At 44.7% G+C, this 27,103-nt stretch overlaps 1 protein-coding gene across 1 annotated transcript in view; it reads right to left on the minus strand.

Annotated features, from left to right (window-relative positions):
* Window positions 1–24,046, minus strand: part of REN (renin) — a 151,424-nt gene extending 127,378 nt beyond the window's left edge. The window contains exons 1-2 of the mRNA XM_089669388.1: window positions 23,664–24,046; window positions 279–432 (exon numbers count right to left, since the gene is read on the minus strand). Coding sequence (XP_089525514.1) covers window positions 279–432; window positions 23,664–23,713 — 204 coding nt within the window. The 5' untranslated portion in view covers window positions 23,714–24,046. The remainder of the gene's footprint in view (window positions 1–278; window positions 433–23,663) is intronic.
* Between the last annotated feature and the right edge of the window lie 3,057 nt (window positions 24,047–27,103).

The following is a 27,103-nucleotide window of genomic DNA, read 5'->3' on the forward strand; positions in this document are numbered from 1 at the left end:
TAATTCAGAAAAAACCCACAGGCTGGTTTTAGACTATTTTTATCGATTTTAGATTGACTTGTTTACAATCGGGGTGCCCATACAGGTGTCCCTGCTGAACCAGATGAATTTCGATTAATGTATGGCCCGGCTTTAGCAATACATACAGCAGTACTTCGAGCCTCTACAAAAGCATAAGACCTATTGGGAAATTGTCAACATGTACTGTTCATAGACGAAAAAGATTGAAAGCCACTACTGTTGTAAATTTTATATAGCAGTTGATAATTTTTGCTCACATCTAAATAGTTGGTGAGAACTGTTGGTGCTGTTTTATTGTTAAGATCATATTTCCATAATTGCTTCCACATCATTTCTGGGAAAACGTCTGCTGTGTTCATCCGCATAGCTTGCAGTGTTTCTCGAATTGATGGCATTTTTCGGAGTGGAATCCTAGATCAAGGGGGAAAAAAGCTTGTCAATATCCCATCCTTTCAGAACAATACCAGTACCCCTCCATTTGTTTTTAATTACTGTAAGTACCTGTTTTTAATTTACAAAGGAAGCCTCAAAATATATAGTGCTTATATGGTCCTGGTATCTCCTATATAATTGCCTGAGGTAAAAAGGCACTCACTGGTCGACAGTGGGAGAAGTACTATTATACATTGGTGGCCAATCTAGGAGGGGCCTTATTATTTTAACCAGCAATGTAAGGGACTGCTTCTCCCACTGATTAATGAAAGAAGTGCTCCCTTATATTGGTAATCGGCAATGTAAGAGTACTTCTCCCACTGGTCACCAATGTAAGGGGGACCTTATTCCATTGACCATCCATGCAAGAGGGTCCTTTGCCATTGACCACCATTGTGAGGCATAACATCTCCTAACACTCACAACCAATGTGAGGATTCACTGATTACCAAAGTAACGGCACTTCTGCTACTATTACTGATCAATGTAATATAAGCACTTACATTAACCTCTAATATAAAGTAACATTGCTGTGGCACCCTGAGCGATCTGTGAATGTCGACTGAGCTGCACGTGTGTGCTCAGATCACATTATGACTGACAGACAAGGGGGACATGTATGGACCTTTGAGAAAGTAGTCAGTTTATGAAGGGAACAATGTATCTTTTGACTTCCAAGAATGTGTGCCAGTTCCTAAAGTGAAACTTGCCACTAGTGTTTGAGTATCTGATGGGTCCCCTTCTTTGAACCAATACAATCTTGAAAGTTATTTGACTTGTTACTGAAGGTGACTTTCTTGGTGGCCTCTTTCTTTAGCAGAAAGAGTCTAAAAAAACTGAAAAAAAATCATTCCTGTCTGTCTGGACAAGTTTGTACTGCTGCCAGTGTTAAACTTTGATTCCATATGCCATCTAAATTCCACAGCAATTGAGATTGTATTACCTTTTCTAAAGCGAAGAGGTTGGGTGTCAAATTCCCTTACCTTCTGTTTGTCAGTGTCCAGGTCAAATATAACAAACAAGAGAGCCTGCCTTATGAACACCTATGGACCTTTTATATAAAATTGAAACATTATTACATATTCCAACAAATTTTAAAATTGCTCCACTACGTCCCTCTTGGAAAACTCCCCCCCCCCCCCCCAACACAATAAAACCAAGAACTATTGTATTCATCTAACCAACTCCTGCCTGGTCTATTGTAAAAAAAAAATAAGGTGCGAGCATGGTTATTCTAGGAGCATATCAAATTGTCCTCCAGGATGGCACATCAATATGTACTGCTGCCAGAAGGTTTGCGGTGTCTCTCGACACAAGAGCATGGAGGAAATTTCAGGAGACAGGCAGTTACTCTAGGAGAGCTAAACAGGGCCGTGGAAGGTCCTTAACCCATCAGCAGGATCAGTATCTGCTCCTTTTTGTGCAAGGAGGAACAGGATGAGCACTGCCAGAGCCATACAAAATTACCTCCAGAAGACCACTGGTGTGAATGTCTCTGACCAAACAATCAGAAACTGACTTCATGAGGGTGGCCTGAGGGCTCGACGTCCTCTAGTGGGCCCTGTGCTTGTTGCCCGGCACCATAGAGCTCGATTGGTATTTGCTGTTGAACACCAGAATTGGCAGGTCCACCACTGGTGCCCTGTGCTTTTCACAGATGAGAGCAGGTTTACCCTGAGTAATGTGACAGATGTGAAAGGGTCTGGCGAAGCCGTGGAGAATGTTATGCTGCCTGTAACATTGTTCAGCATGGCTGGTGGGTCAGTGATGGTCTGGGGAGGCACATCCATGGAGTGATGCACAGACCTCTACAGGCTAGAAAATGGCACCTTGACTGTCAATGGGTGCAAGGATTTCACCTGATACCAAATGTCAGACCCTACCCTGGTTCAGTGGGTCCTGGATTCCTCCTGCACGACAATGCCCAGCCTCATATGGCGAGAGTATGCAGGCAGTTCCTGGAGGATGAAGGAATCGATACAATTGAATTGCCTCCACACTCGCCTGACCTTAATCCAATAGACCACCTCTGCAATATCATATTTCCTTCCATCCGATGCCGCCAGGTTGCACCTCCAGATTGTTCAGGAGCTCAGTGATGCCCTGGTTCAGATCTGGGATGCCCCAGGACACCATCCGTTGTCTCATTTTGAGCATTCCCCAACATACATAAAAGCACTTGGGGGGGCCATACAAACGGAGTATCCTTCTGAGTTGCTATCACATTTCAGCAAAATGGGCTAGCCTGCTGCATACTTTTTCACTGACTTTCAGGGTGTCACTTTTTTTTTTTTCTCCCCCCCAGTCCTCCTGTAGGTTGAGTTTAATTTCCATCAAACGATGGGGCATCCTTATGTTCCTAACACACTACCCAGTCCATATCAGTATAGGTATCCAGCATGATATTTTTTTCCCCACTGAGATTTGATGTGTTTTCAAAGTGTTCCTTCTTTGAGGTGTGTGTGTGTGTGTGTACACAAGGACACGCTTTTTGGACGTGCACAAATGCCCGCACACAGCCACATGCATAGTTGTAATGATATTTGGGAAATATACTATGGGGTTGATTTACTAAAGGCAAATAGACTGTGCACCATGCAAGGTGCAGTTGCACTCTGCAAATACAATTGCTCCAGAGCTTTGTACATGAGAGATTCACTTTGCAAGGAATACCCAATCGCGTGCATAGAAAAATAAAAATGCACTTTTTGCTTTCACATGTTTTGTTGATGGGAGTCAGCAGAGCTTTTGCTCATTTTATTAAGCGCTTGACCAACTGCTCTTGCAAAGTGCAGTCTATTTGCATTTAGTAAATTAACCCTATATGTCAAATAGTCTTCCAAAATCTAACCAAGAACATAGAGCTAAAAGGAATATTAGTTGTTGCAAAGATACGAGAAACCCCAAAATGCACCCTATACTTGGGCAATGAATCATTGACTGTACACATGGCTAATGTACAAGATTATGAACCTCCAAATCTTTAGTCCTTTTTGTGAGTAAAAATCCTAAAGTAACAATCCAAAAATGTTCTCTTTTACATAGTTCTTGGTGTCTCTTCCCCACTGTCCAACTCGTCAGATGACCTGAATGCCAAACCCTTTCATACCTGAATGGTCCCCTGCATGTACCTCCTTGAAATGATGTGGCATAAAATGTCTGGAACGCAAGGCTGAAACGCACTTCTGGTTTTTGGCTGGCATGACATATACAGGCAGTGATGGCTGGAGTGAGGGCTGAGCTGCCCTTCAGGTTTTCGGAAGTGTGTGTACTCCACAGCAATACCATCCATTTTGGACTTCTTTCAAAGTCCAGTAACTGAAGCTGCTGGCTCTGCATTTTCCTTTTTGTTCTTGTTTTTGTTTCTTGTGCACGTAGTAGTGGTCCAGCCTTGCAATGCCCCAACAGTTCAGATCTGAATTGTTATGCATATTTTTTGTAATTCCTTTTATGGCATTTTACAGTTGAGGCATAATGGCCAGAAAAAAAAATAAAGCAACATAGAAATGTAAGATGATTACAAAAGAAATGGCAATATACAGGTTGAACAGACCAAACCTAATGGTGCACAGACAGATATCCAATTGGACAGGTCACCATAAAAATCCAGACCTTCCCGGTTTCCAGAGCCAGGAAGATGAAGCCCCGGCAAGGTGCCCGGGAACAAACTCAAATAACCGTTTTGAATACAAAATATCCCTGCCAATTAGAAGTTAACGTTGGGAATTGCAATTGCATAAAGGAGATGTAAAAAAAAAAAGTATATATTCCCTACCACCCAAGGGCCCAGACAGACCCCAAACAAAGCAGACAGTGGGCATGTCAGGCCAACACTGGCCAAATCAAGGGGATGCCCGAAGATGAGCATCGTTGTAGACAAAATATTGTCAGGCCTCCAAGTATCTCTAAACACCTCCCCTCGGTCATACAGAGAGGCCATGAGGTCCTCCATATCTTGCAGCTCATTGACATTAGAGAACCAAAGAGACCTTGTGGGTGGATGCACAGACCTCCAACACAGAGGGATACAAGCCTTGACCTCATTAAACAGTTGAATCGTCAAGGAAACCTTTATATTATTATTATTATTATTATTATTATTATTTTTTTTTTTGATTGGAAGATCATCAAGGTGCAGCTACTGGAACTGTGGGTCCTCCAAACCCGGAGAAAACTCAAGGTTTCCCAGAATGGGGAGCATAGCAGAGGGCAGCGGGGAGAGGGAGTTACGAAAAGTCTTGCAGGACACCAGCTAAGTACCGCCCAGAGTAGGGTGATCCAACAAGGTTTACAGAAAAGGAAACGTGAAAAGAGATTCACAAAAAAGTGGTTACATTATGGACCGAATGCGATACTAGAAGTAATTCCAAAAATTATGCTTTATTACACAATACACATGTGGACAATTAAGGTAACTACCTTGGTTCATCATCACCTCAGTATGAGAATAAAAAAACGGCCCTAAAAGCAACATCAAGACCGGTCTTTGTGACAATAACCTGTCTAATATATTTGCAGCACCGACACATTGGTTACACCACCATGCAGGAAGTGTATCAAAAAATTGTACCATATAGGCATAACATGCATAGCAATAATAGCTGATAAGCACCAAGTGACAATGTTGTTACCCATAAACCTAACCAGGCAATGTGGGTGAAAAATTGTTAAAACATATAGGGATGCGGTAGCCTCTATAATAACCAGATAGGTATTTGCAAAAAATTATTAAAGGCAAGAGTAGGTGGTGAAATATAAAGTCACAGTGGACATGTCCATATTGTGTGGATACAGAGTCAGTAATGAAAGAATCACCATTGATTTCCTCAGTATTATAGAAATGGCAGGGCCTTGCCCCAAGGGGTTTCTTCGCCGCGACATGCGGGCTATTAACCACCTTAGTATTGATGTAGTATAGACTGCTGGGTCCTTCGTGTCTTGTAGTAAGTGCGGGGTGCCTTGCATCTATATTGTGAAACATACTGTCCCCATCCTGTAACAAATAGGTGACATATGGACAGTCAATGTGTTCCTTGTGGTAAATGTATTAAATGGCGGACATGCGCCTTATTCTATTCAGCTGTGCAGCAATTCACTCACCACCCAAGCCATAGGTGATACTCCTTCCAGAGTTTCCTTCGTCTGAATGACCAGACGCAGTCCCGGAGGCAGCCGCCACCATCGGGACCGTTATCTAGTGGGCTCCACTCCTCCCTTGGTGGTTGTGCAGCCTTGCGCTGCTCGTGAAGACGGAAACTCTGAAAGAGTATCACCTATGGCTTGGGTAGTGAGTGAATTGCTGCACAGCTGAATGGAATAAAGCGCATGTCCGCCATTTAATACATTTACCACAAGGAACACATCTTGATTGACTGTCCATATGTCACCTATTTGTTACAGGATGGAGACAGTGTTTCACAATATAGGTGCAAGGCACCCTGCACTTACTACAAGACATGAAGGACCCACCAATCTATACTACTACATCAAAACTAAGGTGGTTAATAGCCTGCATGTCGCGGCGAAGAAACACCTTGGGGCAGGGCCCTGCCATTTCTATAATACTGAGGAAATCAACGGTGATTCTTTCATTTACTGACTCTGTATCCATACAATATGGACATGTCCACTGTGATTTTATATTTCACCACCTACTCTTGCCTTTAGTAATTTTTTGCAAATGCCTATCTGATTATTATAGAGGCTACCGCATCCCTATGTTACAATTTTTCACCCACATTGCCTGGTTCAGTTTATGGGTAACAACATTGTCACTTGGTGCTTGTTATCAGCCATTATTGCTATGCATGTTATGCCTATATGGTACAATTTTTTGATACACTTCCTGCATAGTGGTGCAATCAATGTGTCGGTGCTGCAAATATATTAGACAGGTTATTATCACTATGTCTGCAGCACATTATCACAAAGACTGGTCTTGATGTTGCTTTTTATGTGTTTTTTTTATTCCACACACGTTCCCTTTCTTTGTATGCCTGTTTTTTGGTTACAGGGCAGAGAATATATGTCTAGCGATAGATATTTATGAACCTCTGATTCTTTTCTTATTTTCCAGTGATGCAACAAGGTTCTAGGTAGTTTCGACCGAATCCAGGGCCAGCTTCTGGCAGTGCCCCCCCCCAAATCCTCTAACTCCATAGCCACCCAGAGCTTCGTCCCCACATGATGGTGCCAGTCCACCAGGCTTGTCAGCTGAGGTGCTCTGTAATAAGCGTGGACATCTGGGAGACCCACACCACTGAGGCCCTTAGGTAAATGTAGCAGCCGAAATTGCAAATTAAGTTTCTGATGAGACCAAACAGTCTCGGAAGAGAGCATGAATTTTCTTAAAGAGAGGAGGCAAGCGCATGGGGAGGGCCTGGAGGAAGTAGAGGATCCGGGGGAGCAATGTCATCTTGAGGGCACCACACCAGCCAAACCATGTAAGAAGAGAATGCCAGCGCAATAAATATGTTTTCGTATGCTGTAGAAGCAGTTCAAAGTTGACTGAGTAAAGAGCAGCAGGGTCAGGAGTAAAATGGACCCCAAGATAACAGACTCCGATGCCCAGCGAAAGCGGAACATAGGACAAAGCTAGCTCACCACAGCAGCTGGAGCCTTTAATATTGAGGGCAGCAGATTTGGAAAAGTTAATTGAAAGAAGGACCGAGAACCACAGACACGGAAAGCATCTACCAGGGCTGGCAAGGAGATAAGCGGGTCAGTTAAAAAAAAGAAAAAAATATCAAATCGTCCACAAACGTAGCCACCTTATGAGCCCCAGAAGGCTTGAGTGAGCTGGGAATATTTGGATCTCTCTGAATCTTGCAGAGAAAAGGTTCCAAGGCAAGCACGAAAATCATGGAGAAAGGGTGCAGCCCGGCTGAGTGCCATTTTGTTATGTCAAAGTCCGACCTAGTCTCATTGACCAACAGCCACAGAGGGGCAAGAGTAGAGAGAGGAAATCAAAGACCTCATAGCTGGTCCCAGGCCAATATGAAGCAAAGTGGACATAATGAACCTCCAACTGACCCTGTCGAAGGACTTTTCCGCATCCGTAGAGCGAAGAAGGGGGCGGTGGAAGGTTCTGGCTGAATGGATCAGGTCAAGAACTCTTGTAGTGTTGTCTCTTGGTTCCTATAGAGGGACGAACCCAGCCTAATCCTGGTGAATGAGACTATAAGTGTGGGAACAACCTGTTCGCCAAAATCCTGGCAAATAATTTCAGATCCAAGTTCAGCAGAGCAATCGGCCTGTAATTCCTACACCTGGGAGGGTTTTTGCCCTCTTTAGGGTAGGGTGGTATTTGGGTATCAGGTCAGTTAGGTAGTTTGTGGCGGCGTTGTGAATGGCTTTGTAGGTCAGAGTTAGTAATTTGAATTTTGATGCACTGGGCAATCGGGAGCCAGTGAAGGGATTGGCAGAGGGGCGTGGCAGATGTGGAGCGGTTGGCGAGGTGGAGGAGTCTAGCCCCTGAGTTCAGGATAGACTGGAGTGGGGATAGCGTTTGTTTGGGTAGGCCAGTGAGAAGGGAGTTGCAGTAGTCCAGGCGTGAGATGATGAGGGTGTGTACGAGTTGTTTAGTAGTGTCTGGGGTGAGGAATGTACGTATCTTGGAGATGTTGAGGAGGTGGAGCTTGCATGACTTTGATAGTGATTGGACATGAGGTTGGAAGGAAAGGTTTGAGTCCAGGGTGACACCCAGGACTTTTGGCGTGTGGGGTGGGATTGATGGTGGCGTTGCTAGTAGAGATGGAGAGGATGGGGGGGGGGAAAACCAGGAGCTCAGTTTTGGACAGGTTTAACTTGAGGAAATGGAGCGACATCCAGTCTGATATGTCGTTCAGGAGGTGGGGTGATGCGGGCGGAGAGTGAGGTGGGGGGTGGAGAGGTAAATTTTGTGTGTCGTCAGCATAGAGGTGATAGTTGAAGTCGTGGGAGTTTGCCAAGGGAGGAGGTGTAGATGTAGAAGAGGAGGGGTCTGAGGACAGAGCCTTGGGGGACTCCAACAGAGAGGGGGAGGTGGTAGTGTTATAGGTGACGCTGAAGGAGCGTTGGGATAGGTGGGAGAACTAGGAGAGAGCAGCGTCCCTGATGCCAAGGGAGTGCAGTTTTGTAAGGAGGAGGGGGTGGTCGACTGTGTCGAAGGCCGCGGATAGGTCGAGGAGCAGGAGAACTGAGTAATGGCCATTAGCTTTGGTGGTTAGCAGGTCATTAGTGATTTTAAGTAGGGCGGTTTTGGTGGAGTGTAGGGGACGGAAGCCTGACTGTAGTGGATCAAGGAGGTTGTTACCAGTGAGGTGGGCGCTTAGGCGATTGTAGGCCAAGCGCTCAATGAGCTTGGAAGTGAATGGTAACAGGGAGATGGGTCTAAGGTTGTTTGGGTCAGTGGGGTCAAGGGAGGGTTTTTTGAGTATGGGGGTGATGTGTGCATGCTTTTTGGGGGAGGGCAATGTGCCAGTGGAGAGGGAGAGATTGAAGATGTGGGTGAGGAAGTGAATGATGGAGGAGGGGGGGGGTGACTGGAGGAGCTGTGAGGGGATAGGGTCCAAGGAGCAAGTGGTGAGGTGGGCTTCAGTGAAGACCTTAGTGACCTCCTCAGTGGTAGCTGGGCTGAAGGAGCAGAGCGCTGGGGAGGTGATAGTGTGTGGGGTGTTAGGTATGGTGGGGGGCAGTGCGGGTATGAGGTCGGAGGAGGGGAGAGTTGAGGGGGTGATGGAGGGGGGGGGCTAGGTGGAGAGGTAGATTGTGAGTTGACGGATTGCGTCAATCTTGTTTTGGAAATGATTGGCAATCTCGTGGGCGGTGAGTGAGGTGCTGAGTGGAGGTGGGGGGAGCAGGGATTTTTAAAGGGGAGAAGAGCCAGCGAGGACAGGTGGAGAGGGTGTTGATGAGGGTAACGAAATAGGCTTGCTTTGCGGCGTGGAGGGAGATGGTGTAGGTGAGGAAGGCGGCTTTGTAGAGGGAGAACGCACGAGGGGATCTGGTTTTGTGCCATAATCGCTCCAGCGAGCAACTGCGTTGTTTGAGACATTTTGTGTGGTCGTTCTGCCAGGGTTGAAGCGGTCGGGGTCTGATGTTACGCGTGGTTAGGGGTGCCAGGGAGTTGAGGGCAGCCGACAGTGAGTCGTTGTACGCAGTAGTGGCCAGGTCAGGGCATGAGAGAAGGATACTATCGCACAGACAGTCAGCTGAGTGGAGATGGGCCGGGTTCAGGTTGCGGAGGTTACGGCTGGTGATGGTTTGAGGCTTTGGGGGGGGAGTTAGAGGAGGGGGAGATGGAAAATGTGAGGAGGTGGTGGTCAGAGAGGGGGAAGGGGGTGTTAGTGAAGTCGTGGGGGGTGCAGAGGTGGGAGAAAACGAGGTCCAGGGTGTTTCCATTAGTGTGTGGGTGGAGGACTGTGTGTGCTGTGTGAGTGCGAGGGAGGAGGTTAGGAGGAGGAGTTGGGAAGTAGCCGGGTTGTTGGCGTTGATGGGGATGTTGAAGTCCCCAAGGATAATCGTCGGTAGCTCGGAGGAGAGCAAGAAGTGTAGCCAGGCAGCAAAGTCGTCTAGGAAGAGGGATGCGGATCCTGGAGGCTGATGGATTACTGCAATCCTCAGGGCGGTGGGGGATAAGAGCCGGATGCAGTGGGCTTCGAAGGAGAAGGATAGGGAGGGGGGGTTAGGGAGGACCTGGAAGGTGCTCAGCGGTGGCAGGAGCATGGCGACCCCACCACCTCTGCGACCACTTGGTCTGGGTGAGTGGGTCCAGACGAGGCCTCCATAGGTGAGTGCTGCAGGGGAGGTGGAGTCAGTGGCTTGGATCCAGGTTTCGGGGACCGCTAGGAGGTTGAGGGAGTGGGAGACAAAGAGGTCATGGATGGCGGTGAGCTTGTTGCAAACCGAACGGGCATTCAGGAGTGCAACCGAGAGAGGAGGGTGGATGCGAGGAGGAGGGGGACGGGTATGAGGTTGGGGTTGCGGCACTTGGGGGGAGCAGAGGAGTGCTGTGTGGAAAGGTGGGGGGCCAGGGTTCAGGGGGATGTCCCCGGAAGTTAGGAAAAGGGTGAGGAAGGTGGCATGGGAACGGGATGTGCAGGAGCATGTGGATCTGTTAGTGGTGGCATGTGGGTCGGCGGGAGAGTGGAGTATCAGGAGGGTGGAAGCCGTAGTGGGGAGAAGGAAGAAGTGAAGGAGCAATGTAGAGCTGTTTTGGGGGAGTAGGGGGGTAGAGGGAGGTGGTTTTGGGAATGGGGGAGAGGAAAACGAGGAGGAGGAGTGCAGGTGGCATGTTAGGGTGAGGGGAGTGCTGGTCAGGTCGTGGAGGTGGGAGGTTTCAATCAGGACGTGAGGATGCGGAGAGTTTGTCATGCCATGACGAAGTTCATCTGTGTCCATCTGTAGGAGGAGAGTGAGAGTAGTGGGCGGCTGGGTGAGCAGCTGGCTGGTTGCAGTCTGTGGGTGCTGTAGGTCAGCGTCCGTGGGTGTTGTGGCATGGCGTTGGTGGGTACAGTGGTTCGGCGACTGGACGAGCTGTAGGGCGCGGTATTTGGAGGTGCTGAGGGCCCGGCGTCGGGAGGTGCTGAGGGCCCGGCGTCGGGAGGTGCTGAGGGCCCGGCATCAGGAGGTGGTGTAGGCCGACGTCTGGAGGTGGAGTGGGCTAGGCGTTAGTGGGTGCAGTAGGGCCCGGTGTCAATGGGTGTTGTGGGCCATTGCGTGTGGATGCTACGGGCCAGCAAATGAGGGTGCTAAGGGGCCCAGCGTCTGCGGGAGTGGTAGGGTCTGGCGATCGTAGGTGTTGTATGGCCCGGCGTCGGGGTGCTGGAGGCCGCGTGGCAGGCTCGCATCCGCCGGATGGGACAGGGCTGTGCGGTGGCAGGGGCACGGCTGTGTGGAACACGGTGGGGAGCAGGGAAGCAGATGTGGTAGCGGTGGCTTACCCAATCGGGGCCGGTGGCGGCTTACCCTCTCTGTGGGAGTGGTTGCTACTTCCCTTCTCTTGTAGGTAGGGGAGGCGGTGGTGTTTCCCCTCTCGTTGGCGCAGGCGGCGGCGTCCTGGTTCAGACGTTGGGGGGGTAGGGAGGCTTAGGCCGCAAGGGACAGGGTGTCCAGTACCCCTCCTAGGCGATGGCATTACCTCCGGAGCGGCAGGTGAGGGTACCGACCGGGGAGGGGTTGGTGGTGGCATCCCCTCTGGAGCGTCCCTTCTGGTGCGGGGCGTCTTGGTCGGCTGAGGTCCTCTGTGGTTCACCACAGCCGGCAGGAAAGGCCGCAGCTTCAGGGGCCGTGGTAGGCAGCGAGTCGCCGGGGCTCTGCCGGAGGGACAGAGTGCCCAGCTCCCCTTCTGGGTGTTGGGAGGATCTCCGGGGGACCCTTCTACCGCCCGGATGGCGCGGAGAGATCATACCAAGCTAACAGAACCAGGCCAGCAAAAGCCTAGGAAAACACGACGCCCCCACCTCCTATTCCTTAGTGGCCCCTGGTACAATGATTGGCCCTTTTGCTTGTTACCATCTGGGTTTCAATCTTCAGCAGCAGCAGGCGTAGACCTAGGGGGTCTCCTCCTGGCAGAGTCTTGACTTGTCGCTCTGGACCTGAAGTCTTGTTTGGTAGGAAAGTCTGCCATGAGTTCCTGGATAGAAACGGCCATAGGTCTCACTACCTCCTCCTCCCGGTACGAGGATGGTGGCGAGTCCTCTGGGGGAAGGGCAGGAGAGGAGGTCGGGGAGGATGGCCCGGTGGGAGCAGGAGCTCCCACTCCAGGGGGAACACCATCTGACTGTGTAGGTCTCTGGGCCTGGGCTGCACTGCCTCCATCTTAGGGGAGTCTGCGGGAGAGGAGGGGGAGTGCAGGCAGAGAAAGTATTGGGTGATCTCACCCCCTCGTGAGGTCCCGGTCGACTGCGGAAGTCTCCGGACCCGGGCATGTTAAACCGGCTGTGCAGTGAAACTGATAAGGTAGTCTGTCAGTGTCAGGAATGGACTTGCCAATAATGGTGGGACTCACCTGCCTTGTGGGCTGCAGTACCAGGGCTGGCCAGCGGGTGCTCTCACCAATCAGAGACTCACCCCTGCAGTCAGCCAAACACCTGAAGCTGATTGCAGGGGTTGTATTTAAGGAATGGCCAGACTCACAGTCAAGGCCTTGGTGTGTGCTTCCATGGGCCCCTGTATCTTGTATCCTGTATTCCTGTTCCTGTCTGACTTGTTACCGACCCTGCCTGATCCTGACCTCTGCTGACTTCTCCTGCTTGATCCCTGGCTTGTGACCCTGACCATTCTCTGCCTGACCCTCTGCACCGCACTGCCCGTGAGTTACTAAACCCAGCTTGTGACCCCGACCACTCTCCCGCCTGTTCCTGGTACTCCGTTTGCCCGTTTGCTACTGACCCGGCCTGCCTGATGACTCTTGCATTGTATGTAATGTTATCTGTGGGTGGGTTGGTTTGGTTTGTTTGCACTGTGTTTATGTTTTAGTTTTGCACTGCGTTTTGTATTGTTAGTCTTAATAAATTGTTTATACCATATCTGAAGACTGCGTTTCCCTGTGTCAGTCCACACACCTCTGGTCATACCTGGAGCCCTGACAGTCAGTCCCGGCCCGTGCAGAGCTCCGGAGAGTCCTCACACCGCCATCATCAAGCCATGCCCCTTTGTTATGCATATCTTTTATGTTTTTACAGTATTTTTAGTCTATATTAAAAGGTGTTTTTTGCAAATCATACAGGTTGAATGATATGAGATAGGGGGATTTATATACATGTGACAAGAGTGTTCTGAATCTGAAATCAGATCCATGGTTAGTTTTATATCCACCCATGGATGGGAGGAGACCAGTTATGCAATATCCAAAACTTGGCTCTTAGGAAGGGATGCTCCCTTGAAATGCCTCAGCCATTTTGGAAGGTCTTCTTGTGCTTGAGAATTGTCTAGGTGACCAGGCTGCTACATGTACACTGAACTTTGATGTGCCTTATTGCTTATGTGGTTTGTGAGTATATATCTCCTTTTTTCTTTTTTTTTTTTTATTTCCCCAATACCGTAAATAAAGCTATTGCAATGGTAATGCACTAGGTTTGTGCACTCTCTGCCCTGTGGGGGACAGGAAAGCCAGCGGCATTATTGGATTAGTCAAAGATTGTGGATTGACTCTTGCCACGGCACTGCTCTTGAGCGCAGGAGATTTGTCTTTTCTGTTTACTTTTCTGGTGGTTCTTGCCTGGCTCTTGTAATGGGGATCGCAGGGATCCCTAGATGCAGGGGTGGCCATGAATGAGATCAATGAATGTCTCAGCTTCCGAAAGCAAACTCCCCTCCATTTTGATCACAAGATTTGTGTTTTATAAGGTGTGGAGTGATGCTAGAAAAGGGCAGGGGAGCTGCTGCTTGAGCTGAAAATGCTCAAAAAAAACAGTAAAAAATGCTAATTTCTTGCTGTGCAGGCATATTCTATTTGCAGGGACAAACACTCAAATCTGCCTGAAAAGTAGCACATGTACATTTTTGTGAACGACAGGATTTTGCTACAGGCGACAAAACACTCAAATGTGGACCGGGGCTATTGAAATAAATGGGATTTCTTTGAGCTTGGAGCTGAAAACCGCTTAAATGTGATTGGCGCCTGAACAGTGTTAGATTATTACAGTGATCACTGTAATAATCAAAAGTGTATAAAGACAATCCTGATTGTAAAAAAAATCCTGATTGTAAAAATTGTGGGGGAAAAAGTTCACCCATCACTGTCCCTGATCACTGCCACACCAGTTATATGGTGAGGATGCACTGCTCTGGTGATGGTATTTATCCACTAGCCCAGGACTTAAAATTTCAAGTCCTGAGCTACTAGCCAGGCCTTGGAGTTACTCGCCACCAACAAACACAGACAGACACCTGTACACACAGACATGTACACACAGGCACGTACAGACGCATACAGATAAATGTACTTACACAGGCACGTGCACATACACACGCGTACATGTGCGCGCACACACACATGTACAGATATACACATGTACATACACGTACAATTGTACATGCAGACCTACACGTATTCTGTTCACTCAGAGCCAGGTACTGCACTCTAGGGGGAGGCAGAGAGCACAGCACACACTCCTTGCTTTGCTTTCACTGCGCTCAGCGATTAAGCAGTCTGATGGCTCCCAGTGCCAATGACCGATCCGGCCTGAGCTCCAAGCCTGCTCAGCAAGACAGCCCTGGGGGCATGATCGCCCCCACCATAATTTCCACTCCCCATTGGCGAGCAGGCGAATGGAAATTTCAAGCCCTGCACTAGCCTACTGGGCACTTATACCCCCTTCCTGCCCAGGCCAGCTTTCAGTGCTGTCGCATTTTGAATGACAATTGCGTGGTCATACAACACTGTACCCATATGAAATTTTTATAATTTTTTGAGACCAAGCTTTCTTTTGGTGATATTTAATCACCTCCTGGGTTTTTTATTTTTTGCTAAACAAACCAAAAACTCACAATTGATGGTTGTTGTTGTTTTTTTTTTTTTTTTTTTTTTCTTCTTAGTTTTTCTTTTAAAATTTTGTAAATAAGTGATTTTTCTCCTGATGGGCATTGATGAGGAGGCACTGGTAGGTGGCACTGATGGGCATTGACAGGCATCACTGATGGGCACTGAAAGGCAGCACTCATATGGCACTGACTGGCATTGATAGGTGACACAAAGGCAGCTCAGATGGGCACTGGCAGGTGGCTTTGCTGGGGCTACACTGATCATCAGGGCACACTGATCATCAGTGCCCTGTTGATCAGTGCACATTTCCCCTCTGAGGAATGCTGATTACTGGCTCTCCTCTCCTTTTGAGCGGTCAGCGTGACCGCTCGTGAGGAGAGAAATGCTGATAACCGGCATTTCTCTATTTACATGCGATCAGCTGTGATTGGACACAACTGATCATGTGACCGAGCCGAAATCTTCAGCTCTTTCCGATGATCGGTGATCCACTGTGTCCCAGGGACACAGCGCACCACCGATTGCCATGCTGCGCGCTACAGGAGCCGCACAGTTGGAGTGGGAGGACGTCATATGACATCCTCCCCAGAACGAGAGAACTGCCTTGCACCCGTCATTGCCTTCTAGGGCGGACAGGAGGTGGTTAAAATTTGGGGAGATTTTTTTTTCAAAAAAATGTAAAAAAATTTGCAAGTTCAAAAAACTCAACATGCCTCTTACTAAAAACTGTTGGGTCTACTTTGCAAAGAGGAGTCATTTGGGGGGTATTGTACTGTCCTGACATTTTAGGGCCTCAAATATAATATGCAGTCAGTAGATCAGTACAAAACTTTCACACAGACTAAATATACACTGATTTGGATTAATTTTTTTTTTTTTACCAAAGAAATGTAGCAGAATTCATTTGGCCTAAAGTTATGAAAAAATATTTATTAAATTTTAGTTTAATAAGCCATTTAAAAATGTTCAGTATCCAGCACCAAATGTAGTTTACAAAATTTGTTTAACCCCTTCACGCCTAAGGGTAAAACAAATCTAAATGCCTAAGCACAATTTTGCAACGTTGACATGTTAGTAAAACCATACATATCATCACAACTACTTTGTATATCCAGGTGAATTATACTGCGTTGTTTTTCAGGACAAATTGGGCTTTCATTTGGTGGTAAATGGTAATGAATATCTCCTGATGTATATTTCATTTTTTTTTTTTTTTAAACTGTCCCAAAATAGTAAAAAAAAAAAATCATCATTTTTTATTTAACTGTGTGCTTTCTTGTTGCTACCATAACCTACCACCAAAGAACAACCCAAAATAAATTCTCCAGCTCTTGACAATCACAGCAATACCATGTATGTTATTTGTGGTTTGTACCCGCAGTACAGCCTAGAAACAATAGTGCACATTTTGTTTTTGTCATGTTTGTTGTGTGTGTGTTTTTTGTTTTTTTTTTCTTCCCCCTCTCTGTGTCAGGAGTTAGAGATACATTGTATCTCTCTTCTCCATTCATAGAGAGGGAAAAAAAAGGGGGCTGGGCTGCACAGTGATTGATCACTTTGATAGCCAATCAGAAGCTATCACAGCGATCATGTGACCTGGAATCCAAAGTCCCGGGTCCTGATTGTTAAGACAGGACCTGGGGCTCTCAGTGTCACTGCGATCTTTGTGCTGGGAGTGAGCTGTGAGGTGTGCTCCCAGCACAAAGACAGGTGCGCAAATATGTGGCCCCACGGAAAAAGCCCAGTTCTGTGAGGCTGCATATTTGTGATGTTGGTGTCAAGGGGTTAACTTTAGCAACTCCAAAACAAAAGTTCACTTGTCTTCGGCATAGATGAAACCAAACACATGCAAAGCTCACATAAGTAATGTAGCCAATGTCCCACATTTAGTCATTTAGCAGCTTCCAGCAGGAATTCAGCATCCAGACAGCTGTCTCCTCTCCAAATTCCTATTACTCCACCCTTTGCACTAGGAGCTCTCTTTTCTTAAGTGCTGCTTCCTGGAGCTGAGTTTACAGTGGAACTTCACTCTCTGTCAACATAGATTATATTTTTAATCCATATACTGCTAGCATTAGTAAATACTATAGATGGGAAGGCATATCTTATTGCACAGGTGGTAACCTATCACGATATGCTTTCGTTTCTGAGAGTGACCCATTCTTTCACAAATGTTTGTAGAAGCAGTCTGCATGCCTAGGTGCTTTATTTTATACAACTGTGGCCATGGAGGTGATTGGAACATCTCAATCCAATGATTTGGAGGGGTGTCCCAATCCTTTCGGCAATGTAGTGTACATCCCATACGTCTTCAGGAGAGGAGATATTTTCTCAGCTTAATACATCTTCCTACCGCCCTGCCTGAGCTATGGGCAAATGGATTCCAGGAAGTAAACATTTTTCCCTTACTCAAGAGAGCCAGTCAGAAATAGCCTGGGATGTTTTTTCAAAGTAATTTCTCAGTAAAATTAAAGCATGGCGACATGGATGGGTTTGCTTTGAATTTTAAAAATTAATTAAATATGTTTTTTGGTTGTGTGGGTTTTTTTTTTTTTTTTTGTAAAGTTTTACTTTAACTCTTTTTGGTTCCAAACTCTGTAAGCGGGGTGAAGGACTTAGTTTGAGGACTTCTCTTCTTTAGCTAACCTCCACAAGCTACCTGCTCTCATTTTTAAATAGACCCTCCCACAAGCTCCTAAACACGAATTGGGGAAGGGCAAGGCAGACTGTCAGCATGATGGATAGAAGGAAAAGTAGGGATGGAATAACCCTTTTGATACAAAGTGATCAGGGAAGCAGAACAATCCAAGCCAAAAGTCCGCTGCCAGTCTATGTTGGCAACAATTAAATGATAGCAAGGTTACATTGCAATCACATCTATACAAATCACAGAAATGCTGGTTCAAATGTGTTTTTACTGGTGGAAAACCAAGCAACGTTAAAAAAACAAATTAAGTAAATACAAGCTATGTAAACCTCAAAATGCAAAGGGTGTATGTACAGGGGGGGGGGAAATCATTTGATCCCCTGCAGATTTTGTAGGTTTACCTACTTACAAAGAAATGTAGGGCACAAATAGAGAGACGCACAGTCCAAGATGGGGATCTCCAGGCTCTGCTAATAAGGTCAGGAGTAGGTTGAGGAATATTGGGATCATTTCTGACATTGTACAATTGAGTATAGTAGGAACATAATGCCTCTGCAATTTTAGCAGGATGAAAAACCGTTTCCTTAGAGTGAAGATCTATCATAGAGGGAATTCCGGTTTTGGCCTGTTTAGCGTTGATGTAGGAGGCCAGAAATTTTCCGGCCTTGTTACCGTGGGTGTAGTAATTAGTTTTGACTCTTCTAAGGTATTTTTTGTGTTGAAGTAGTAGAATTTTCCTCAGAGCCAATCTATTGGTCTGCATTTCCTGCAGCACCCCAGGAGAGAGACCTCTTTTATGTTGGGATTCCAACTTGGCGATCTTAGACAGTAGTTCTGATAAGACCTGTTGCCTATGCTTTTTTCTCCCGAGAAGCTAACTGTATTAACACTCCCCGACAGAGCCTTATTAATATCAAAATACTCCTGCAAAGATTTAGAAACATGGGAGCGAATACTGGAGTTAAGATTCATAGAAGTATCATTCCACCACAAGGATACCTGGGAAAATCGTAATGATTCCTCAATACAGATAGATATAGGCGCATGGTCTGATCACGTCATAGAGTGAATTGCTGCATAGGTAACACGTTGCAGAAGTTGGAAATCGGATAAAAAATAATTCATCCTGGAGTAAGACCTATGTGGAGCTGAGTAATATGTGAAATCTTTCTCAGAGTCATGGAGGCACCTCCAAGGATCATAAAGGTTAGATTTCTGTAGAGTTGATGCCAAAGAATGTCGTATCCCACGCGACTGGCCCGAAACATCCAAAGACTTGTGGATAACAGCATTAAAGTTGCCACAGTATAATACAAAACCCTTCTGAATTTTCGTTACTTTCTTCCTCAAAGAATTAAAGAAAGGAATCTGATTCACATTAGGAGCATATAGGTTCTCAATCATGTAGAAAACATTATTTAAGGTAACATTATATAATTCACACACCAGTATTATGAACCTACCCCTCCGGTCTGTCTTCAGAGAGTGGAGGGAGAATGTTAGAGTTCTTTACGACTATCAGAACCCCACACTTCTTCATAGGGGCATTAGCTGTGAATACCCGTGGGAACAATCTATGAGAGCAGGCTTAAGTGCAGAGAAATCAGTCTCTTGTACACAGATAATATCCCCATGTAATTTCTGTGCCTCTTTCTACATCATACTGCATTTAAAAGGGCTATTCAGACCATGTGCATTCATAGACACAATATTCAGAACCATATTAAAATATATACTGTAGATACTAGCTCACCATCTAGTGGTCTAAAAAAAATCAGCAACACCGTATGGTCAGCAGTAAGGAAGCCACTCACAATATCTAGCTCTCTTTGGATTGAATGCATCAGCAGATCCAGTATCAGAAACCCTTCAGTACCCCAGAGAATTTCCTGGATTAAAGCAGTTGCTGGCACTCTGTTGGAGAAATTTAGAAAAAAGGACAGAAAAAATAGAAAGAAAACAATAGAAAGAAATAGCAAATAACTGCAAGTGAACCAAATCACTTTAACCTATTGGGGGTATTTCCAGGAACCGCAAGCAACTATGCTCGACAACTATTCGGGGTGTTAGACTAGCGAGGCACCCTCTAAAGGTAACCACAAAAAAAAGGGAAAGTTGCATCAACTTGCCACTTTGTCCCATTCAGAAGTAACTTTCCTAGGGGAAGATTTGGCGGCCGTCACTTCCTGTCCCGCAGGTAAAAGTCCCCATCTCTTCGCTAGTTTAAGTCCTTCTTCTGAGTTAACAGTCAGTAAACGATCATCTCTTGTTATAAGCAATTTTGTGGGGAAGCCCCATTGGTATTTTATATGGTGATTGTGAAGTAACTTCATAAAAGAGAGCACTTTTTTGCGAGCCATAATAGTATACTGTGAGAGATCTGCATAAAGGGATATCCCATTGTATGGTGTCGGTAACGGATTATGTGTTTTTGCGAATGACATCAATTCTTCCTTGATATGGTAGAAGTGAATTCTAGCAATAACGTCCCTAGGGACATGAGCAAGAAGAAAGGAAGACTTCGACAATTTATGCGCTCTATCCATGATAACATCTCTCTCCGACATATTTGCAACAAGGTTTTGATCATCGGTTGAACATACCTGTGAAGGTCTGCGACAGGAACAGATTCACTTACACCCCTAAATTTGATATTATTCCTGCGCGAGCGATCCTCCATATCTGCTATTTTAAGTTTCAACGCTTTCAATTCTTCTTCCGCTTCATTGTGAGCATCCACTATCCTGTTGTGAGCAGACGCAAACTCGCCCATTTTAGATTCCACTTGGTTGGCTCCCCCAGACTCCCAACCTCAGCATTTACTTGTGACACAAAACTCATCATATCCTTGTGTAAAGACCCTTAAGGGTAACAAGCATATCCTTCATGACTGACATTGTCAAGGGCAGAGTTTCAGCAGGGTAATCTTCTAGATGCTCAATAAACTCTCTGGTAGTATTATTGGATATGGACTCAATAGCTTGTTCATCTAGTAGGTGGGGGTCTGGGGAACAGAGCTGCTTTGCCTTTTGGGGGCTGGTGGTGGGTGTAGTGCCCACAGATTGTGCAGGGCTATGACAGCTTATATGGGAAGGAGGCCTCTCCACTGCTGTATGTAACTGCACAGAGGGAGAGGTGCTGGGGCCAGCGCCATTTTGAGGGGAGGGGCCACCCGCCGGAGAGAAAAACTCCATCAGTTTGCGGGGGCCCTCTTTGATCTTTCGCTTCTCCATGTCAGCTGATCGGTTCCTGGCACTCTTTGACAGCTGTCAGTGGTGAGAGGTACACTCTCCGCTCTCCGCTGTCCTCCGTCGCTGTGAGCCGCTTCGGTTCCCGGAGCTCACAGACTATGCGGCCATCCCGTGCTGCAGCCAGCCACGCCCCCCCAGGTGACATTCATTTTCAATTACACCTAAACGCATTGTGGTTCTGCTGCAATTATTACATGATAAATTGAGCTGCAATCGCAACAAACTGCATTTCGAAGCTTGTAACCCAAAAAGGAGCAGAAGCGCAATTCATCGCGTGACAATCGAAAGACCATACAGTTTCCCTGCAGTCCTCGTTTTATAAAAAGGTGCATGCACTTTTTATTTTGCAGAAACTTGGGCACAGCAGCCCATGCAAATGAATAGGCTGCCATGCCTGAGCAAGTGCAGGCCGCATGGCCCACAATAGTGTGAACTGTGCCTTAGTAAATTTCCCCCTATATGTCCAAGTTAGAAAAAGATGGTGTGCACCTGTTAAAGTCCCCATTGCTACACCCTTATAAAAGAACCCATTTTGTGACGTGTTATTATTTTTATCCATTCACAAAAACAACAAAACATTTACCATGGCTGACATTGTGCACAACACATGCTACAACATATTAAAAGGTATCCAATTGTTGCAATGTGTATAACTAGCCTTGCTTTCAGTGCAGTTTTGCTTCTAAGTACTGATGAGCTTCAGGTTCACGTCAACCACAAGTTGCGCCATAACCCAAATTTATTTGCTGTTTAGTTAGAGACAAATACAAAGTGTTGTACAGTGGTATAACAGATTAGAAAGAAACTTGAAGGTGTTTACAGGGACAGTCAAATCCTGGTAGTCATTGCTGAAATCTTCCATATTTCTACTAAATTGTACACAGACACAGTGAGGTTGATTTTACTATAGTTGGAGTGTGCAAAATCTGGTGCAGCTCTGCATACAAACATATCATTTTCTATGTTTTTTTTTTTGTCAAAGCTGATGTTAGAAGCTAATTGGCTACCATGCACAGCTGCACCAGATTTTGCACTCTGCCACTTTAATAAATCAACCCTAGCAACTTGAACAGTGCGATAGCTGATCAGAGAAAGGTTTTAAGTGTTTCCAGGGACAGTTGGATGTTGATGGTCATTTCTGAAAACCTCCATATTGGCATTTGAGTCACAGACAATAGGATTGATTTGCTAAGGCAAATTGGCAAATAGGCAGTTCAATTTGTAAATACATTTTTTTTTCTCAGCTTAATCGCTTGCCGACCATGCATTGTAGCTTTACTGCTACAGTGTAGGCCGGCTTTGCAAAATGCCGTGTGTGTGTGTGTATATACGTGATCTTGCTCTTCCGGGTAGGGGGCACCTACCCTTGCTGTCATTGGCTCACTGACATGGCAATCAGTGGGTCCTGGCCCATTGTTCATCGGAGCTAGTGACAGGAGAGAGATCTGTGTTGGTAAGCAACACAGATCTCTCTGCTGACAGCGGGGCTGTGCTGGTTTTTGTCTCCCTGCAAAGCAGGAAGACAAACTGTCACTTTCCCTAGTAAAACAGCACACAGTCAACATAATTACATGTAGTTAGGCACACAGTTAATCCTTTGCCTCAGATGTTATCCCCTTCCTATCCTGTGTCAATAATAGTGTCAGTGCGTTTTATTAGCAATGATCACTGTATTAGTGTCACTGGCTGTGTCAGTTAGCCAGTGTCAGAATTTCCACTGTACTAATACAGTCCCGCTACAAGTCGCTGATTGCCGCCATTGCTAGTGTTTAATAATCCAATCTATATATACTGTCATTTTGTAGACTCTATAATCTTCACACAAGCCAATTAATATACACTTCTTGGTATTTTTTTTTTCACCAAATACATGTGGCAGAATACAATTTGGCCTACATTTTTTATGAAGAAATGTGTGGGTTTTTTTTTTTAATTTTGGGATATGTTTTATAGCAAAAAATAAAATTTCAGTCTTTATTTTAATTTATAGGGCAAAAAAACCCAGTGATCAAATACCACCAAAAAGATTTATTTGTATGAAATAAATGATATAAACTTCATCTTTTTGTACAGTGTTGCATGACTACGCAATTGTCAGTTAAAGTAGCACAGTTATGTATAGCAAAAAATGGCCTGGTCATGGGGGGGGGGGGGGGAATCTCCTGGAGAGGTGATTAATGAATGAGGTGAAGCTCTGCTGACTTCCATCCACTTATGCTGAAGCAAAAATGTTGTGTTTTTTTATGATTAGTGATTCTTTGCAAACTAATTTTCACCCCATCCACTAAATTGGGGGATAATTAAGTGTTGTAACCTATACAGAAAGCACAAAGCATCTGGTTATCTGAAAAATCTCTTTTGATTATCTTCTGTAATGCTGTAATGTAACAAGCTGTAAAGTGTGAAATTATTCACAACGTTTTAGTGTGTTTTTTTTATTTTTACAGATTGCAGCTGGATTTTAGGTCTAAAGGTGGGAAATGGCTGTGTTTAAATATTGTCTAATTGCTTTCTTATTTCCTTACAAGAGATTAAATTCATCCTACCAAGTGATTAAGTGGACAACTGAGTACACTACTTTGAGACAAAGTTGCTAGAACATAGATTTAAATGTTAGGCACCAAATTCAATTCCTGTCCAATATTTGCGTGATAGCACAAATATCATGTCCTCATAATTGCCAGAGGCCTGGATGTTATTCCTTATAAAAGGGTATAAAATACACATTTGCTTCTATGCTTATTCTATGCTAATTTCGGCTAGAAGCAAACTGGGGTCTGCTCCTGCTACAGTTCAAACATTTTAGTAAATCCCCATCAAAGAAAAAGTTTTAATATTTTCTTACCTTTTGAGCGCATCACAAGATAGGAGGATAGTCAATAACAGTGCACGCATGATGAAAAAAGTCGCAGGGTTTCTTGCCTGACTGTATTCTTCTTGTGTTCTTGAACCACATATATTTTAACTGTTTTATCTAACTACAATCTATTTTGCTCTTTTTATACCTACCATCTAAAATCTCATGATTATGTTCTCTGATAGTCTATTTTTCATGCAACCTTTCTGTATTTCACTCCTTATCTGATCCTTAAATAAATACTTTACAGCCTCTGACGTTCATTTTTGTTTATCCTTTAGCTCTCTGACTTTTACTACTTGAACTATTCTGCTCTTATATATAACTGTCTGGAGTTAGCCAAGTTGGTAGAATTAGGGGAATCTGGGATGTTCCAGTCTTCTCTGGATACAAAATAGTCTAGATCCTAGTTTAACTTTGTCATTGTAATAAAATATACATCAAATGACAACACCCATGGGAAAGCACTTAAAAAAATAAAAAATACATTTTAAGAAACCGAGAAGACAGCAGGAAACAGGAAAGGTCAGACACAACACGGGAACCATATCCATCATTAAAATCTTCAAAATCACTCCTAAAAGAATAGTTGTACTCTTTGTTTCTGTTACATAGAATCTTGAAGTAGCAGTAGCTACATACAACCATATATAAATAGTTTTCTGCTCTCAATTTATAAAGTAGTTGACAATAATTGCAGAAACGCTACATGATTTTAACCACTTTCCCTCCTGAGGATTTAACCCCCCACCCTTCCTGACCAGGCCAGTTTTTGTGTTGTGGTGCTGAGATACTTTAACTGACAAATGCACAGTCATGCAATACTCTACCCAAATTAAATTTACATCCCCCCCCCCCCCCAATGAATTGAGCTTTGTTCGGTGGCATTTGATTGCCTGTGTTTTTTTTTTTTGTTTTTTTTGCGCTATAAAAAAAGCGACAATTTTGAGAAAACAATATTTTTTACTTTTTGCTATTAAACTCCCTGGCAGTATTCCCGAGTGTAGCTCGGGGTAACGTTTCAGCACCACAAGCGGTAACCCCGAGCTTACTTACCTTGTCCATCGGTCCTGCGATGTCCCCCTTGCAGTGTCCCCTGCAATATCCTCCGGCGGATGCCAGCATCTCTCTTCTGGGTTCCGTTCCCTGCGACGTCGGGATGTACGGGGGACAGAACTGGCGGGAAATTTGAAAGTTGCAAAAGTGACATTCACTAAATACACTAAAATAACATAGTAAAACATTACTGTATCAAACCATTTCACATACATTTTGTCCCCAGTGCTTTGTCCTGTGCCCTGCCTGCATTTTTACTGTTCTTTCTGCCTGGAAACTGAGAAATGTCTATGGCATCCAAAAAGCGTCCCTTTTAGGTCAAAAGCAGTTTTAGACCAGCTAGAGAACAGTGATAGTAAATTAGAACTACTTGCAGAATTGAGTGATGATTTGTGGGGAAATTCGTCATCCGACACTGAAAACGATTTTGCGACTTTACTCAGTGATGTGCGAACTTGGCGCTATATTTCAAATTTCAGTGTTTTTTGTTTGATTATATTATTGAATTTTATTATTATTATTATATTTTTTTTTATGATTATTTATTAAATTCTAATTTATGATTTTGTGTTTCAAATTTTAACATACCCTGGATGTTTACTAGACTCTTGTTCGGACAGATTTCAATGAGTTATTTCTAAAAAGTACAGGCCTACAATAAAAAAAAGTTATTTCCATGCAAAAAAAGTACCGCTTTGAGCACAGAAATATGGACATAATCAGACCGCTAAGGAGGGTACACATGTCTAGTAAAAAAAAATGTAAAAAATCAAATTTGTCATAAATTTAGGCCAAAATGTATTCTGCTACATGTTGCTACAAAAAAAAAAAATCCCAATACGTGTAAATTAATTGGTTTGCTTGAAATATTACAAAGGAGTGTGAATTAAGGGCTTTTGACAGTGCATGAAAATAATCCAACTAAATTTTGTAAAAATAATTTTTACCAATTTATAACAATAAAATTACATTGGATACAAATAGTTACAATTAACTTAACAATCACAGCAAGCTTGACTGTTGAATGTGGTGCACAGATGATGCTTCCCTACATGTTTCTCCTATCCTGGGCTTCCTCAGGGGAATAAAGAGGCTATCCGCGATACAGTCCTTGGGACTATGTTGCCAAAATCATTCATTAAAACAAAAACAGACAAACAAGTGCTGAATCAAAGGCCCAGGCGTCCGTGTAATTGCAGAAGGCACATAAAGGACAGAGTTAAGAGGGGAAGGGGAGATTATTAACAGCAGAGAATCTTTGCTGGATGTCAGAGGTCTCCCTCATTCACCAAGACTCCATACAAACAGTGGCCCCTTTTTTTTCTTTTTTTTTTTCTTTGGCCACATGGGTGATCCCTAAATACTGAGGCTGTGTTTGATCCTCACCTCTCTATGGATTTAATGTTTGTATGGCATCTTGGTGAATGAGGGAGACCTCTGACATCTAGCAATGATTCTCACTATATCTGGTCTCCCACAGTACAACACACAACATGGAAATGCAGAAATGCAATTATTTTAGTAAATATAAACTGCTAAATACCTTTTTCTCATCAGCTGCTAGAGCAGTCTTGGGACTTTAGCAAAGCACTGGTTAAAGGTTGTAGGAGAAGTTTTTTATTTCTCCTCTGACCCTCTGGACTGTGCTGATTGGCCCTGTGCTGATCACATGCACCCTCCCAAGTAAAAAAAATAAATAAATAAAACCTCTAGCAATACATACCAAACTGAGTATGTGCATGTTGTCTTCTCACCAAACTCGTGACCGAAGGACTAGCCGATCTAAAACTGCGATGTCACGTGCATAACAATGCCACACCCAGCTGCACCCTGCACAACGATTTTTCAGCTAATTGGACCACAATCGATGTACCGGCAGCCTGAGCGATTGTTACTGGGCCAGGTTAATTACGCAATTAACCCTTCACACTGCCACCACCTCCTTTTTGTACAGAGAAAGAGGAAACTCGGCAATATCAGTTATAACACTATAATGGCTGAGGTATTTGTCTGTATAACACGGTTATACAGAGGGTTAAACAAACACAATAGCGTTCTCTTTAGAGGCAGGAATTCGTAAATCGCAATAAAGCGCTATAGGAACAGTTCAACACTTTCAGAAGGAAAGATTTATTACTAAAAGGTCAAACGGGTGCAATAAAAATATTTACAGAAAGATGTAACTAAGATATATAATATATATATATATATATATACAGAGACCAACAGCACAGCAAAGAGATATCAGAGAGAGGTGAAAGGGTTAAGGTACTTGCCAAAGTCCTGGGTTAGCAGATCCAAGTTTCAGAGCGAAAGGGCACAAGTCTCCCCAGGTGGTACTGATTAGAGATGAGCGAATTATTCAAAAATTC

The sequence above is a fragment of the Staurois parvus genome, unplaced genomic scaffold (genome assembly GCF_062004578.1).
Source record: "Staurois parvus isolate SC_StPar_1 unplaced genomic scaffold, SC_StPar_1.0 ptg000074l, whole genome shotgun sequence".
Lineage (NCBI taxonomy): Eukaryota > Metazoa > Chordata > Amphibia > Anura > Ranidae > Staurois > Staurois parvus.